This window comes from Nicotiana tabacum, chromosome 2 (genome assembly GCF_000715075.1).
Source record: "Nicotiana tabacum cultivar K326 chromosome 2, ASM71507v2, whole genome shotgun sequence".
NCBI lineage: Eukaryota > Viridiplantae > Streptophyta > Magnoliopsida > Solanales > Solanaceae > Nicotiana > Nicotiana tabacum.
The window spans coordinates 111,336,886-111,355,836 of record NC_134081.1 but is presented as its reverse complement, the minus strand read 5'-3'; the positions used below and the strand labels follow the sequence as shown (position 1 = coordinate 111,355,836).

Genomic DNA, 18,951 nt, shown 5'->3' with positions numbered 1-18,951 from the left:
CATCATTCAATTAGTAGTTTGATATGAAAATTTGGGAAAAATTATAGAAATTTTATAAAATGAATTTTTGGGATTTGAATGTCAATTCGAAGTCGAATTTGAGTGAAACTAGTATGGTTGGACTCGTAATTGAATGTGCGAATTTTGTGAGTTTCACCGGCTTTCGAGACGTGCGCCCCACGGGTGACTTTTGGGTACAATTTCGGATTTTTATTGAAAAATTAGTATTTTCATATGGAATTAATTCCTGTAATTTGTAATGACTGAAATGAATTATTTGTGACTAGATTCGAGGCATTCGGAGGCCGATTTGCGAGGCAAAGTATAGCAGAGTAAAGAATTTTACGGTTTGAAGTAAGTAACAGTTCTAAATTTGGTCTTGAGGGTTTGAAACCCCAGATTCTGTGATATGTGATTGGTTTGAGGTGACATACATGCTAGGTGATTGGCGTGTGGGTGTGCACCGTAGGAATTGTAACTTGATAAATTTCATGGAACTGTGTGGTTGAATAATCTATTGATATCAGTACATTTTCTACGTATTAGAGAAACTGATCTATAAATCATGTTTAAACTAAGTGTGGACATTGTTGGGACCCACATAGGTCGTGTACATGTTGAATTATCTGTTAAATTATTGTTTCATACTGAGTCACGATTTTTAGTTGCATATTACATCTCTGTCTCTCCTGTTTATTATTGATGCATCATATCATTGTTGTGGGCTGCTTATCATGATTTATGAGAGCCCGAGAGACTGGAGAGGTTGATGACTGAGTGAGGCCGAGGGCTTAATTATAAGGATATTTATGGGATCGGGCTGCACGCCGCAGCATGTTTCATTGATTTTTCATGATTGGCTTGTTATAGCGCTTGGGTTGAAGGGGCCCCTCCGGAGTCTGTACACACCCCCAGTGAGCGCAGGTACCTATTGAGTGCGAGTGCCGAGTGCCGAGTAATTGAGAAGAATGAGTGACTGTGAGGAATGGGTGATTGTGAGGTTGGATTGAATGGGAGGACTGAGTGACTATTACTATGAGAGGATGCATTGATTTCATTATTGCTGCATTTCAGCTAGCATATATCACCGTTTTGGAAATTTCTGAAAGACACTATCTTCTATTTCATTCGAGGTTGATATGAAATTACTATGGAATTTCAAATATTGAACTTGAGAGCATGCCTATCCTTTTTGTGTTAAAAATTATTTTATTTGGACTTAGCTAAAGCTCGTCACTACTTCCAGTCCTTATTTATTATTGTTACTTACTGAGTTGGTTGTACTCATACTACACCATGTACTTCGTGTGCAGATCCAGGTGATCCCGGACATAGTGGGTGTTAATTCTTTCGTACAGTTGATTTTGTGGAGATTTAGAGGTAGCTGTCGTGTTTCGCAGACCTTGTCTCTCCTTCCCTATCTCATTGTTTCCTGTATTTAGTCTCAGACTATTATAGATCGTGTTTTCCAGACTTGTAATATATATATGCTCATGTACTCAGTGACATCGGGTTTTGGGAGTGTGTTTGTATATGTAATTGTGAGGTCTTTTATTAAATTCAATTATTATGTTTTCAAACTTAAAGAAAAATGTGGGTTATGGATGTTGTCGACTTGCCTAGTACTGAGTTAGGCACCATCACGACAGGTGTGATTTTGGGTCGTGACAAGTTGGTATTAGAGCCCCTTACATAGGTCTCACGAGTTATGAGTAGGTTTAGTAGAGTCTTGCGGATCGGTACAGAGAAGTCTGTACTTATCTTCGAGAGGCTACCAAACCCTTCGGAAAATTTCACTTTCTTGTACTCTGTCGTGGGAATTTGTTGATTCCGGAAACTAAATTTTTGTTATTTTATTCTCTCACACATGGTGAGAACACGTATTATCGGATCGGACGGTCAGCCACCAGTGCCACCAGTTAGGACCGTAGGAGGTCGGGGTCGGGGTAGAGGCCGGGGTCGAGGTGTAGCTCGTACAGAAGTTGGAGCAGCACCTGTAGAACCACCAGTTGCTCCAGCTCAGGAGCAGATTCCGAATATAGTTGAGCCGTCGGGACCAGCTCAGGCACCAGCTATGCCCATTGTGATTCCAGGCCTTCAGGAGGCTTTGGCACAGATATTGACAGTTTGCACTGGCCTTGCTCAGGTGGTTTCGATTCAGGCCGCAGAGCATTATCACTTCTGATCTTTTGAACAATGACATTAAACTGGGTTTGAATCATTACAATGAATGCCTTTAGTAAAGGAAAAGCATTACTCTTGGACCCCATAATATGAGTCCAAGTAAACCTTGAATAGTCATCAATAATGGTAGAAAAATATCTAGAATTAGAATGAGTAGGGGTGTGGTAGGGTCCCCAAGTATTTATTTGAATCAATTGAAAAGATTTGGTGCTATGTATTGTACTATCAGGGAAATGAAGCCTGGTTTGCCTAGACAAAGGACAAATATGACAAGGAAAAGATTGTTTATCAGAAAGAACATCAGATAATGCAGAGATAGTTTTTATTCTCACAAAAGGTACATGTGCAAGTCTATTATGCCAAAGCACATATGATTTATTCATAGTAGCTTTATTGCAAAGTGAATTACGTACAAGTGCAACATGTAAAACAAATGAAATATTTACAAGTGAATGATCAGAAACAGTGGTACACAAAGATGGTAAGCTGCAAACTTTGTTATTTGTAGGTTGGACTTCAACATGAGTAGGATGAGGTGCATCATCATGTACCAATTTATAAAGTCCATTATCCAGTTCACCAAGTTCTAGAGGCATTTTCAAATAAGGGCCCTGTAACACACAAGAGTAAGGACCAAACTGGACAATGCAATGCAATTGCTATATAAGCTTTGACACAAAAATTAGATTATGATGAAAAGATGGAATGAAAAGTACATTGTGAACAGTGATAGAGGATGTTAGTGCAAAAGAACCAATGAAAGTTACTTTTGCTTTATATCCATTTGGAAGTGAAACAAGTAGAGGTATAATCAGTGGATTGATATAAAAAAGAAGGTCTTTACTAGCAGTCATACGATATGTGGTACCAGAGTCCACAATCCAGACAGAACTAGAAGAATGTGAAAACATGCAAGAAAGAGAAGAACCAACTACATTAGTATGCAACAAAGTATCATCAAAATTGGCAAAAACTGCAAGGTTGGATTGAGGACCAGATTGTCCAGAATCAGATACATGGGTTAGATGCAACAAAGTTATCAGTTGTGAGTACTACTCCTTTGTAAGACCAGGCACCAAAGAACCCTGCTCATACTGAATTCCACCCATAGGAGCATTACTCTCACCCACACAGGCATTGGCCACCATCCTTTTGCCTTTAGTGAACTTGAAGTTTGGCGGAAAACTATAAAGTTTATAGCATTTGTCAATAAGATGTTCAGGTTTCTTGCAATATTTGCAGAAGAGATTACCCTTTGTCTGATTAAAACTAACCCTCTGGTTGTATGTCTGATTGTATGACTTTTGAATAAAATTGACTGAGCTTGAGATTTATTAGAGAAATTCACATTAAAGGATGATGACTCTGGATTAAACTGAGATGTGGAGGTGACTTGTATCTGCCTCTCATCTTGGAGAAGAATGTTGTATATAGTATCAAGAGAAGGCAATGAATTCATTATTAAGAGATTATTTCTTACACTCACATATATCTCATTTAGTCCCATAAGGAATTGGTGTACTTTATCTTCTTCCTCTTTCTTTTGAGTACCAGACTTGGCAGGACAAACACAAGAATTTGAATGTTTTTTACGCGTCATCTCTAATTCATCCTATAGTTTTTTAAGTTTGTTAAAGTATGAGACTATATCTGAGGAACCCTGAGAAGTAAAGACAAGTTCCTTCTTATGCTCAAAACCTTTGGTTCCATTCACAGTACCATATCTACTTTCTAACTGTCTCCATATACTTTCAGCAGTTTCAGAGTATTGTACAAACTCAACAATGGTTGGGGTTAGAGAACCGGTTATCCATGATATTACCATGTTATTACATCTATTCTATTGTTGAAGTTGTGGAGAATTATCAGGTGGTTTAGGATAAGTTCCATCAATGAATGCAATCTTATTTTTTGCAGACAAAGAAACTACCATACTCATCCTCTAACCTCCAAGCACACGTGAGAGGACCCCACTTTCCCGCATTCCTCTCCCTACGACCATTCCGGACTACTAAATTCAGTTTCAGACGAGCAGACATCTGAACTTAGCAGCGCATTTACTATTTGGAGATGGATGGTAGGGCACTTTTCATTCTTCATTCGAAACTAACAAGTGTGAATCTCTATGTATATCGATATGTATAGTGGAGAAGAGAACTGACACCAAACACGAGCCAGGAATGTCAGAGGAGTGAAGGTGTAGAGGACTAGAAGGGACAGGGGAGTATGTAGAACTAGAAGGAGTAGAACTATCGGTTCCCGTCATATTCAACATTCAACACACAATAATAAGTCCCTTAGAATAGATGCATGCGAGAAAAGCAACATCCTAATATCAGAATAACTAGAAGTCTAGTAGAAAGTTATTTATGAGCAATAGATCAGAATTACCCCCTTCTTCAGCACTGGAAGAAGCTACAACCTTCAAATAGCAAGCACAATCGACCTTTGAAGACGAAACCAAACCAGGTACGAACCAAAGCAAACCCTAGCTCGAGGATTCTAAAAGAAATCAACACCAAAAAACTTGAATTAAGGAGACTTCAACAACGATTGAACATACTCCACTCGATTACATACAGATTGAAGAGAAGAATCACAAAAAAAAATGAATTTTCGGCGAGAAAGTCGTCTCACTGATGAAACCACAAAACTCGACGAAAAATGGTGAAGGGTAGTATCGGACGAACGAGAACGAAGAGATCTTTCACATCTGTAGTTATGATACCATGAAAATATACAATGATCTCGAAATCGCAGAAAGGGAAATTAGAGTTCTAAGAATAAAATAGAGAGAGAACCGACTTTCATTTCAGTCGCGTAAATGAATTAAATAGTCCAGAACTTCTATTACAATATCTATATATACAATGGGCCAAACCCGGATGAATCTACCCAACTAAGCTATACATTAAATAAAATAAGGCCCATATATGGTTTTGTGTTTAGGCCAAGACGCCAAATAATCTTTCATCTCAACATGGAGTTTGTACAATAATTGAGCTCCTCTTCACTTAACAGGCCCCATCTCTGCAAAATGGTATCACACGTTGGCATCCCTGGTTGTATCTGCAAAATAGCTGGGCATGTCCTCATTATGCTGTGGATATAGAAACTTCGAAACTCCATTTAGGACTTTGAAGATGTCTATGTTATTGAGTGGTTGATTATTCATCATATTATCTTGTAAAATTTATCATAGATTGTAGTAATAGTTTTATGGTGTTACTTTTTGTGATAAAGTTGTATAGTTTGGTGTAGTCACAACTCGAATGAATTTGGGATATGACGAGTTATTGTGAGTGTATATGGAGTACTGTCCAATGCTCAATTGTTGCAAGTATTATTATTTTTCTGAAAAGTTTCTATTATTTACAAAAGTCCTCGGGATGAAAGCAGAGAAAAGTTTCACTATAATAAAAAAAAGAAATAGTACATTACAAAAGATTCCCTAGCCACAATCCTACAGTATTAATGGGCCTCAAACATATCAAGATTCAAATACAAATTGCGCGACCACGTTATGATCGCGCGATCAAGCTATGAGCGCACAACCCTCAAAATTTCTTCCATGATTGCATTCAGCCGCTCTGATTGTGAACTGTCGATTCCCATTTTTTCTCCAATTTTGGGTCACACCACGAGCTTTTCAAGTTTAGGTTGCAACACAAATCCATTAGAAACGAAGAATTAACTCAAATAGTCGTCCGCTTAATCTGTTAAACTAAAAATAGCCAGCAGATATATATATATATATATATATATATATATATATATATATATATAACCGTGTATAATCAATATATAATCTATATATAATGACTAGAAAAATAAATAATGAATCTGGACGGCTATTTGAATGGAAATTTAATAATTTATAAGAAAAGAAGGGTACTTCTGCATAAAAAAAATGGTCCAAGGCCTCGAAAAGAATTCAGAGACTTAGGGTGTGTTTGGTATAACGGAAAATGTTTTCCGTGAAAAATATTTTCTTGGAAAACAAGTAGTAATCTTATTTATTTTCTAGTGTTTGGTACGCAAATTAAGAAAAATAATTTCTCAAGAGTATTCATAAATAATTTAGATATAATAAACATGAAGCCATAAACTTTCGAACCAACAACCTTCCGAACCCACAAATTTCATAATTACAAAAAAAGGAAATTTTAAATTACGAAAATTAAATTTTTAAAAAGAACTTTTTTTGTGCGGGGTGTTTGGGGGTGGGGGCAGTGGGGTGGGGGAGGGAGTGGCTGGTGCAGAAAAAAGAAAAAACAGAAATTTTAAAATTACAAAAATAAAAGTAAATTTTTTTTTGGGGGGGTTGGGGGGGGGGGGGGGGTTGGTTGGTAGGGTGAGGGGTGGGTGGTGCAGAAAAAAATGAAAAAACAGAAATTTAAAATTACAAAAAAAAGAGTAAATATTTTTTTTTGCGGGGGTGGGGATAGTAGGGTGGGTGGTGACGGAAAAAAAAAATTAAAATTTGAAAAAAAAGCCTTTTTGGAGAGAGGGGTGGGGTGGGTAGGCATGGGGTGGGGTTTAGTGGGTGGGTTGATGAGGGTGTGTAGGGGTGTTCATGGTTCGGTTTTTACCTTAAAAAAAATCAAACCAAATACGTCGGTTTTTCAAATTGTTGAACCAAACCAAACCAAATTAATAGAAATTAATAGATTTCAATTTTTGTCGGGTTTTTTTTCGGTTTTTGTCGGTTTTTTTTAAGAATACATAAGTTGTGGCCTTTATGATTCCTTTTGGAAAGGGGTTTGCTTTCGGTTAAATGACTAGTAATGAGAAACTCAATAATGAAATGACTGGATAAAGAAACAAGATGTCCCAACTTTACACAAAAAACACATAACAAATTTTTGGCTCCTTTAGAACTCTAGCCAAAGAGTACAGCTAAAAGAGAGAAGTTATATGACCTTTCTAGCCACATAGAAAAATTAGACAAGCATGTCCAATTTCTATATCACTCACTACTCAGACCTGTGCACTTAAAACTTCTTTACACAAATAAATACACATCTACAATCCCTCGTGAAAAAAGAAATGCAAACTTGTAGTTAAAGATGGAGCTAATCACCAAAGACACACATTAATGCTATTTTATCACCCCAATTTTAGAAAGTTAACTGATGATTGCAAAGTCACAAAGTTTATATTATAATAATTAAATTATAATAGGATATTGTAAAATAGTTTTTCATATGGTAAAGTAAATCATCCACATCAAAAAATACATCCAAATTCCAAGCAACAAGAATATGGTTGAAGCCAGTTCCATCATCCGATCTAATCAATAATCAAAATATTGTCGGGATATTCTGAAAGATAAAAAAAATAAAAATATTAAGCATTAAGTAATTCACAAATATAAATATATTCATAATGAGTTAAATGTATAAAATTACCTTTTTCAACTATTTCAAGTTTTTGGATTTTTTCTAAAATATCTTCAATGTTGCATTCTTTGGGAGTTGACCTGAGCCATTGTTGAGTGCAAATTAGAGCTTCTACCGTCTTTGGCGATAAAGAACTTCGATATGAATCAAGAATCCTCCCACTAGTACTAAAAGCCGATTCAGATGCAACAGTAGAAACATGGATTGCAAGAACATCTCTTGCAATCCTAGAAACAATTGGATACCTTTTACTTGCATCTTTCCACCAAGACAAAATATTAAAATCTTTGGCCAACTCCAAATCATCTATCAAATACCTCTCAAGATTAGTCTTACTTCCTTCATTATCTTGTTCTTGCAAATATTTTTCCCATTGTGATTTCCATATCTCTCCAGTATCACCTTCACTTATCGTACTAACTTGACCTCCCAAAATCTCATCAGAATTTTCAGCAGAAGAATCTTTATAGCAATTATATAAGCGAGATAGAGTATCTATCACTTTGTTTGATCTCAAATCTCCCGCCACAGAACCATAAGATTTAGCAAAAATGAACTTCACATACCTTATCTTATACCGATGATCCAACACAACAGTGACAAATAATAATATATCCATATTATCAAAGTCACCTCAATATTTATCAAACTTGAGTTTCATCTTAACAACCATATCAATCAGAACTTGATCATCACCTTGAGAATTTTTGACAATAAAGTTAAGAAGATAAAAAAGCTCATGGAAGAAAAAATTTGAAGTAACATATAAAGTTCCTGAAAATTTCAAAGTAATCTGGTAGAAAATATCAAGAAACTTTATAAAAATCTTTACCTTCTTCCAATCATCCCCACTTGGGTGCGTTGCTTTTCCAATCATATCTAGACAATACTTTTGGTACTTGTGATCATCAATATACATTCTTGAAAAGGCCTTCTCAAATTTTATAGTTATACTTAACATCATATAAGTTGAGTTCCATCTGGTTTCAACATCTAAACTCAAAAGGCCATGGCTATCAATCTTTACCTTTTCAATAATTGATTTAAAGGAAGCTAATCTTGCAGAAGAGGACTTAACATACTTCACAGAATTTCTGACCCGAGAAATAGACTCAATATGATCACTTAATCCTTCTTTTACAATTAAATTCAAAATGTGAGCATTACATCTAACATGTAGAAAGTCATTTCCCAAGACGATTCCTTTCCAATCATCAATCCTCCCTTTCAAGTGTCTAATTGCTACATCATTAGCAGTTGCATTATCTAGGGTCACAGTGAATAGATTTTCAATTCCCCAATCTAACAAACAAACCTCAATACCCTTTGCAATTGTTTCACCCTTATGATCTGGAACTTGAAAAAAGTTCAGATTTTTTTTTTGCAAGTTCTAATTATCATCAATCCAGTGGGCAGTTATAACCATGTAAGTTAGGTTTTGGAGCGATGTCCACGTATCACTAGTGAGACATACATGTTGATTTTGAATATGCTTTTTAAGCTTTTCTTTTTCCTCATGATAAATTTTTAAACATTGCCTAGCAATAGTCAAACGAGAGGGTAACTCAAAATTAGGCACAACAATTGACATTAATCTTTTAAAACCTTCCCCATCGACTACTTTAAATGGTTGTTCATTAATGATCACAAATTCAGCAATAGCCCTTCTTACTTCATTGACATTATACACAACTTTTTCGAGTTTACAAGTACCAACACTACCTTCTTGTCCGCTTCCTTTAATTGGGTAAGACCTAAGTGTCGTCTGTGTTCTGTCAATGAATCTAAAAGGGGATTTCTTACAAACAATATTCAAATGGTTCCATAATGTAGTAGTTCCATTTTTCTTAGTATCAGAAGCAAAAGTTTTAGTACAGAAACTACATTTTGACTTATGCTTACCATCTTTATCAAAAAATTTGAAAAAGTATTTCCAAATATCTGATGTTTCCCTCCCAAGGCCAAAATCATTTTCAGAAGGTGCTGCTCTTTTATGCTTTTTAGGAGGAGTAGGAACACTTGAATCAATAAATGGAGTATTGTTGCCTTCAAGTTGAGAAATTTCCTGAACCTCGGCTTCTGAATCCACCTGCTAAGAGAGACGAAACATGCAAACAATGGTCAAAAAAAAAAAAAGAACTACATAAGAGATACAAAAATACTTTACAATTTCATGTAAATTATTTTCAAATTATCCATTAAAAAAAGATAACTAGTTGGGGTTAAGACCAAAAAGAAAGGCAAAAACCTGCTCATTTCTCATAATTATGGTTGCCATCGATCGCTATCAAGAATTTTAGAGGGAAAGAGGAGAGAATTTTGTTTGGCATGGAAGCTGCGTATGTTTTGTTGTGAAGGGATGAAAGAGAATCAAATAAACCCTAAGGAATTAAAGACCTTTTGTCTGAACATGCTAAATTGACTTAGGCCCATTGCAGTTAAAGAAATATTTCAAAGGTTAGGCCCAACAGTGTAAAATTTTACATATACTGTAAAGAAAATTTTAAAAATAATATATATATATATATATATATATATATATATATATATATATATATATATATATATAATAAATAATTTTTAAAATAGGTATCTATATGATCGGTTTGGTTCGGTTTTTTTCGATTTTTTTTTGTATAAAACCAAAACCAAACTAAATATTGTCGGTTTTTTAAAATTAAAAACCAAACCAAGTTAAACCAAAAAGATGTCGGTTTTTTTTCTCGGTTTGGTTTGGTTTGGTTTTTCGATTTTTGGCGAACACCCCTAAGGGTGGGGAATACGGTGGGAAGGTTGAGAAAGAGTTTTGGAAAATGTTTCCCTTCTCTTGATAAGGAAAATATTTTCCTCCAATTGCAGGAAAATGAGTTAATAAGAAAAATATTTTTCAAAATATTTAAACCAACCAAACATGGAAAAATTGTAAAATATTTTTCAGAATATGTTTTCCTTCATACCAAACACACCCTTTGATTGGTTTAATTCTTTTAATATCAGCCTTTTCTTCTTTTATACGTGTCCAAAAGGACAAAAAGCCTATATGATATTTGCAAGTTATGTCATACAATGCACTAAGTTAAGAAGAAAAGAAATAAATAAAAATAAAATGATAAAAAACAATGTCTTCCAGATTACTTGAAAACCCCCAGTATATTTTGCTTATAAACGAATAGCATTAAGTTAGAGTATAATAGGCATTAACAAGGCCAGCTGCACCAGCAATAGAGTAGTTTGGGTAAATTAGGGTCGAATCCTCTGCAGCTGGCTTTGACATCCAAACCGTGTCGCTTTTGACATTCTACCCAGCAGTTCCCCTCCGGCACGCTTCCTCTGCACTCCGTTTCCACCCACGGCAGCCCTTCGCTACATTCTTTTGCCTCAACCCTTATCTCATGAACTGCATCCATCAACAAATTTTGTGACTATCAAATCATTGTTCTACGTATAAACTTATAAAATGTCTAATAATAAAACAACTTGGTGCAAAAGAATGTAACTTAATAACTATCAAAACTTATAGTCTAGCCGTACCCAGGGACAGAGCTATATGTCTTAAAGGGTGGTCAATTGACCACCCTCTATCAAAAAATTACACAACGTATATTGGTAACTTCTATTAAGTTTGAATACCCTTAGATAAATTTTTGGCTTAGTACCCTTAGATAAATTTTTGGCTTAGTACTCTTAGATAAATTTTTGGCTTCGCCACTTACCGTATCGATAATAACCTTTTTATGAATAGGGGTGCGTTTGATTCTCTTTTTCCCTCTTCCCTCCCCTTTTCTTCATGTAATTGGAAACTGCATTTTTATTGTGGTTCAAGATTTTGATACACGTACCCATTCCGGAAACCATTTTGATGTCATTTATTATAAAAGTAAATTAATTAATGATTATACGATTTTTTAGATGAGGAATAGAGGAGGGGGGGGGGGGGGGAGAATTAATATCTTCGTGATTTTCTAGAGTAACAAATATTTTGAATAAGGTGCTTTTGACTAAAACATATCAGAAAGTATTAGAATTAAAAAAATCAATATCAAAATAACGTGATTGTAAGGCCTCTTTTTGAATTGAAAAACTAAGAAAAAGAAAGGGAACCGGCCAGAATTATAAATCCATGGCAAACAAAGGGAAAAAGGGAACAAATTAATAAAGGAAAAAAAATCAATTTTGGTCCTACGGCCCATAACTTAAGCTATTACTGGTCAATTGTAGTTTATAGGAGTGTAAGAAAATACCTGAAAGAAGGAACACAATGAAAAGGACGGTATAAAGGGATTTTGAGAAGCTAAGTTTGGCCATTGTCTAATACTTTGAGGTTATGAAAGGGTGTGAAATTAACAGCTCGTTCTCTAATTTATAGCAGAAGATTCAGAGTGTTTATGGAAATTTAATGTTAGTTCTAGATTTATTGTGTCTGCCAGATAGTGAATCTCATATGCAAATATATTAAGTTTGACTTTTCTCTTTTTATGATATATCATTTAATTTTACTAACCATTTCTCATTTTTTCCTTACATTACTCATTAATTTGTTAGGATAATAGCACTTCGGTGCATTAGCTTTTGATAAAATTTATTTTGGCCCTTTTGATATTGTTATTATACATCTTAAGATATATATATATATATATATATATATATATATATATATATATATATATATATATATATATATATATATCTAGAGGTATGCTCCATTGTTTCCCATACCTAACAGCTTATTTGGATGGTTGTTACGTATCATTTCATTATGTATTGTATTGTATTATTTTGATGAATACAACGTTTGAAGGAATTTTGATACGCTGGCTTTGACCATTGTCTAATACATTGAGGTTAATGGTACTATATCATTTACTTTTGATATTGTTAAAATATGTTAAAATATGGTAACTTATATATAGAGATATTCTTCATTAATTGTAATATTACGTACTATTGAAATATGATGGAATATAGGGATCTACATTAATGATAGGACACTTCGAAAGGATACGAAGCATTGGCATCCCTGGATGTATTTCAAAATAGCTTGGACATGTCCTCATTCTGCACTGAATAGAAACTTCGAAACCCCATTTAGGACTTTGAAAATGTCTATATATAATTAATTGTGTGGTTGATTATTCATTATACTGTTTTGTGCAATTTATCATAGATTGTGATCTTCATGTATCTAGTCATTTATAAGATTTAACAGTTTAGTTGTTGACCTAGAGCCGTTAAAATGGGCTAGACCCGCCTCAACCCTGCCTATTACTTGGGTAGGGTTGAGTTAGTATTTTTTCGAGCTCATTTAAACTGAGACTTATAAGCGTGAGCACCAAATTTTGATCATACATGAGTTTTTTCTCATCAATACCTCACTTCTCACTCTACTTTCCCTTTCTCCCCACTCTTTGTCCCCACACTCTTTATTCTCACTCCACTTTCCCTTGTGTCCCATGCTTGTCCCCATTCACCTCCCTCTTTTACAAAAACACACCATCTCCACAATCCCATGAGAGGACAGAACGAACGGATCCCCTCCCTCATGAAAAAAAAAATCCTAGCGACCACCCTCCTTCCTCCATGAAACCCACGTGAAAACCTCCATTGAAACCAGCCAACTTCACCTCTGTAAAAGACCATTTTCGTTACATTAAAAGCTTCCAAAATCGTCCTTCCCTAAAAGCACCTTGTTCCAGATCTGAAAATACCGTTGAAGTAACCCAAATGCGGCTGAAACCTGCTGCAATCAGCCCCCAAAAATAGCTCCAAAAATAGCTTCTTCCAAGCTAAAATAACTCCAAAACATGGCTGAAAAATAGCCCTACACCCAGCAACACTTCAGCCACTAAACAGTCCCAAAATCACTCCAAAAACAACCTGAAATCCAGTTGAAAAAACAGCCGTTAGTCACTCCAAAAATTGAGTTTCGGCGAGGTCAAGTCGAGTTTGTCAAACTCCGTTCGATAGTCTGGTCCGCTTTCAAATTCAGATAAGTGGCTCTGCTAGTGGTCGGAGCACCTTTCTTCATGTGCCAGTTGAGGTTCATTAATATATTGAAAGTTAAAGGTCCCATTCTATCTCTATCCATTTTATTTTATCTTTTGATTTTCAGATCTTACTTTTGTTTATGTTTGAATAATGTTTGGAGAGGTTCTCTCTTTACTTTATGACTCTAAATGAGAGTTTTGTCTTTATTTGTTTAATGGAGATTAGCTCTTGACCTTTTAACTTATTTGTCTTGTTAGGAATATAACTAATTAACTATTAATTTTTAAGTTCATGTGTGCTCATGACATAATTTTCAGTGAAGTCGTTTATGAATTTTTGTGGGGTAGTTGTATATTTTTGTTTTTTATGAATGTGTAGTTGTATGTAGTAGGAAGGGGCTGTTTTGTTTGTTGAATTTGATATAAAACTAATTGAAATAAGTTAAGGAGAAAATGAATAACGTTTGCAAACAGAGATTAAAAAATAATGTTTGGACTCAAGGAAAAGGATTTGGGGCGTTGGGTGGATTCGCCGGTGTGCGATAGTTGACTTTTAATAAATTTCAAAATTAATTTTTTTCGAATGTAGTAATTTTCTCCAAAAGTATTAACGTACTAATAATCCTCGTCATGACTGCAGATTCGCTTGCGTAGCGCGGTTATGACCAAAAAAAAATCAATAAAATTTATCTCGATCGCACATTCGCTTGCGTGGTGCGGTTAGGATAATTTTATTCAAATCTTTCTTTAACAATTTTAATAAATAAAAATGGATAGGTAAAACATGGAAATCCAATAAAACACAATTTTATCCAAAATTAATTCAAGCTAAGTTGTAGTCAATAAAGTGACCATGTTAGAACTACGTGACTCGGGGAATGCCTTACACCTTCTCCTCGGTCAACATAATTCCTTACCCAAACTTTGTTTTCGCAGACCAAAAAATAATAGAGTCAAATCTTCCTTTGACTATGGATTCAAATAAAAAGTGACTTGGAACACCCAAAAATCAATTCCAAGTGACGACTCTGTAAATAAAATAATCCTTACTCAAATTTGTCACTTTAATTGAAAAAACTCTTTAACTCACAATTCATAACACACATTATCTTTTTTTGGGGGTAGAAAATAGGTGTGACAGCTCTGGCGACTCTACTGGGGATTCTCAAGAATTCGAGCTTGTACATTGACTTTATTTGACTTTATTAATTTTTATATATATTATGATTCATTTGGGCCTAATGTGCTATTTGTTCGCTTTTTACCACTTTGATATTGTTGAACTGTACATATAAATTATCTTCTCTCGCACCCCTCTGAGTCTTCTTGAATTTAAATTGGGCATTTGCTTGATATAGCCCGCTTTCTTTCAGATAGCCGAGGTGCTTGTCACCCGGTGAAGGATTTTAGTCACACATATTTTAGGCATGGAGCGTCTATGAGGGAGAGCTTGGAAAAATCAGTACTTTTCAGAGACTGGATCCGTTCGGAAAGAAGATATTTTGGACTTGCTGAATCACAACCAGAGGTAGACGAAGCTTACGAAGAAATGCTAGCTGAACTTGCGGAAGATGATGCTTCGCCTCGAAGCGGTGATGACCAAGCTTCTTTTCCGCCACCACCAACAGAAATTCCTCCGGACCTCGAAGGATTTATGAAATTTGTAAGAGATACCATGTAAATTAATATGTAACTTGTATTTTGGCACATCTTGATTAGTTTCTTTTTCTTTTCAATGGTGGTATTAACACCTTGTTGTGCTCATTCCATAGGGGGGAGGAAGATTAACAAAGATATTGCCATGATTTTTTAATGCTATAATAAAATTATAACGCATTACTTTGAATATCTCTTTAAAATATTTTTGTCTTTTTATATATCTTAAGCTGTATATATATATATATACTATAACAAATGCTTTGAATATCTCTTTATAATATTTTTGTCTTTAAATTTGAATTAAAAATTTTAGGTGACAATTCTATAATATAATTTAAAAGGAATTGCCTTAGATATTTTTATTACCATTTTTTTTCTCTAACTTGTATAAAAAAAATTAAAAAATAAAAAGTATCTGTTGGGCCCACTTAGGCCCGGATTGGATACCATGAACCCGAGGAATTAGCCCGATCCGACCCCGAATGCGTACTTCTCTGGGTTTAGCTTCATGTTGTATTTCTTTAGTATGTCGAAGGTCTCCTGCAAATGTTTTAAATGGTCCTCTGCTCGTAGGGACTTGACCAACATATCATCAATATAAACTTTCATTGATTTTCTTATTTGTTCTTCGAACATCCGATTTACTAGACGTTGGTAGGTGGCATCGGCGTTCTTTAATCCAAACGGCATTACGTTATAACAGTAGGTGCCAAATTTAGTGATGAAAGAAGTCTTTTCTTGATTATCCGGGTCCATCCAAATTTGGTTGTACCCGGAGTAGGCGTTGAGAAAGATGAGTATCACGTGCCCGACCGTTGCATCAATCATTCGATCGATGTTAGGAAAAGGGAAAGAATCCTTAGGGCATGCTTTGTTTAGGTCTTTGTAATCTGCACACATTCTTAGCTTATTCCCTTTTTAGGTACTACCACTACGTTAGCTAACCAGTCCAGGTATTTAACTTCCCGGATGGATCTTATTTTAAGAAGTTTGGATACCTCATCCTTGATGAACGCATATTTGATCTCGGATTGTGGCCTCTTCTTCTGTTTAACCGGATGGAACTTCGGGTCCAAGCTCAGCTTATGAGTGGTTACCTCCGGTGGGATTAATGTCATGTCAAGATGGGACCAATAAAACAATCTGTGTTAGTTTAACCCCGTGCCCAGGCATACCTTTCGATCCGGTATGTGTTCGATTAATATGACTTGCTCCAACTCTTCAACTGTCGATTTGGTGGCGTCATTGTCATCAGGATCTATGAATAATATCCGGACACCGTAATCGTCCTCCTCGTCTGCTCCTCATTCCTCTAGCCTAGCCGAGGCCGGCATCAGTGATTCCTATTTAACTTTTTCTTTCCTGGTCGGCTCCCCGTTCTTTGATGTCAAAATCGCGGGCACCAGGATTACCTCGTCGATAACAAACATCTCCTTTATGGCTGGCTGTTCTCCGTAGACCGTCTTCACTCCCCCTGGTATGGGGAATTTCAATGATTGGTGCAAGGTCGAGGGTACCGCCCTCATATTATGAACCCACGCTCTTCCGAATAGAGCGTTATACCTCATGTCCTCCTCGATGACGTAGATATTTGTTTCTTGGATCGTCTCGGCGGTGTTTACTGGAAAGGTTATCTCCCCTTTAGTGGTTTCACATGCCATGTTCAATCAGTTCAACACCCGGACTGCTGGCACGATTTGGTCCTATAACCCCAATTGCTCTACGACCCTTGATCTGATGATGTTGGCCGAGCTACCTGGATCAATCAACACATGTTTAACTTGAGATTTATTGATAAGTACAGATATTAGTGCATCATTGTGAGGTTGTACGATGCCCTCAGCATCTTCGTCGCTGAACCAAATGGCTTCATCCGAAACATAACCCCGAGTGCATTTTTCCCTCGTAATGGATACTTTAGTGCATTTAATCATTGGTCCTTGGGGAATATCAACTCATTCGATGATCATGTTGATCACGTGATGAGGCTCCTCTTGTTCGACCTGTTTGTTGGCAACCCTGTTCCTGAAATAGTTTTTAGCTCGATCACTCAGGAATTCTCGGAGGTGCCCGTTGTTGAATAACCAGGCAACTTCTTCTCTTAATTATAGTCAAATCTTCGATCTTGTGACCATGAGTGTCGTGATATTTACACATCAAATTGGTATCTCTATGGGTAGGATCGGACCGCAAAGGTCGGGGCCACTCGATCTCTTTAATGCGTCCTATTGCTGACACGATGCTGGCGACGTCCATTTTGAAGTTGTATTCCGACAATCTTGGTGATTCCATGCTCTGGAGCAGCCTATCGAACACATTATTTCTCATTAGGAATCAGCCGCCGAGGCCTCGATCTCTTCTCTTCTCGTTCCTCATGGGATGACGCCCGGTCTTGGATCTTGGCCAACGTCGGCCTTGATGGGGTAAACAGATCCAGATGGGGCCCCGAGTTGGTCGTCCTTGACCCTGATCTTTGACTGGTACCTGTTGTGGACGTCGACCCAGGTTACCGCCGAGTACTCTACCAAATTTTGTTTTAGCTGTTGAGAGGCCAAGGAACTTCAAGGGTTAAGCCCTTAAGTGAATTCCTAAATGACTCAATCATCTGCAACCGGATGTAGGTCCATCCGTTCCATCTGGAACATTGACACGAACTCCTTGAGCATCTCGTTGTCCCTCTGTTTGACCTTAAAAAGGTCTGACTTTCTGGTATCGAGTTTGATGGCCTCAGCATGGGCTTTTACGAAAGCATCTGCAAGCATAGAAAATTAGTCAATGGAATTTGGGGATAAGTTGTGATACCATATCATTACTCCCTTGGACAAAGTCTCCCCAAACTTCTTCAGTAACACCGACTTGATTTCATTGTTTTCCAAGTTGTTCCCCTTGATTGCGCACATATAGGAGGTCACATGCTCGTTTGGATCCGTGGTCCCATTATATTTGGGGATATCACGCATGCAAAACCTCTTTGGGATCGACTTTGGTGCCGCGCTCGGAGGAAAAGGCTTTTGGATAAACTTCTTGGAATCGGGACCCTTCAATATCGGGGGTGCTCCCGGGATCTAATCGACCCTGGAATTGTATGTTTACACCTTCTTGTCATTAGCCTTAATTTTCTTCTCACCTGACTCTACCCGTTTCATCAATGCTTCAAGCATTTTCATTACCTCGGGATTGACCCCGGGCTCGGCTTCACCCGGTCTCTCGGTGATTTGTTCGTTTCTTCGGGTGCTTTCCTGGGATTGTTAGGGCTCGACCCTCTTGGGGGGCGTGGCTTTCTGTGGTTGTGCTATTATCGCATGTTGAGCTTGCAACATTTCGAAAATTACTCGTAGGCTTACCCCATCACCTTCGCCTTCGGGCGCTTTTCGAGCTGTTGGTCGAGCCCCCCCGCGAACACTGTTTTCGAAAACAGTTGGCAAATTGATGTTGATTGCCACCAACGAGTTAGCATCGACCGGGTCGGCAGTTGGGACTCTGTTGGGATCGGCAGGAGGCACCTCGTTACTGGTCACCAAATTATTATTTTCGCCGCGATGTCCATACTCAACGTCAACGTTCAAGTGAGCAAACTTAGAGTTTGACATTTTTGGACTGACCTGAAATTAAAACTTCAAACAACAAGCGTAAAATAGGGTGTGTTATGTAGATTCATATCAAATCATTACTATTTTCCTTGGCCCCACGGTGGGCGCCAAACTGTTTACCCCAAAATTGGA

The 18,951-nt window shown here is 36.7% G+C and overlaps 1 protein-coding gene across 2 annotated transcripts; it reads right to left on the bottom strand.

Moving 5' to 3' along the window:
* Positions 1-7,007: 7,007 nt before the first annotated feature.
* On the bottom strand, positions 7,008-9,937 carry LOC142168717 (zinc finger BED domain-containing protein DAYSLEEPER-like). Of its 2 annotated transcripts, XM_075229523.1 has the most exons (4): positions 9,835-9,931; positions 9,489-9,678; positions 7,596-7,666; positions 7,008-7,508 (listed from the first exon to the last, which is right to left on the bottom strand). In XM_075229523.1, exons 1-3 carry the CDS (start codon positions 9,862-9,864, stop codon positions 7,629-7,631), a joined length of 258 nt encoding a protein of 85 aa, XP_075085624.1. In that variant the 5' UTR covers positions 9,865-9,931; the 3' UTR covers positions 7,008-7,508; positions 7,596-7,628. The 2 variants fall into 2 exon arrangements, with proteins under 2 accessions (XP_075085624.1, XP_075085621.1); XM_075229520.1 differs by having other exon boundaries at positions 7,596-9,675; positions 9,835-9,937.
* Between the last annotated feature and the right edge of the window lie 9,014 nt (positions 9,938-18,951).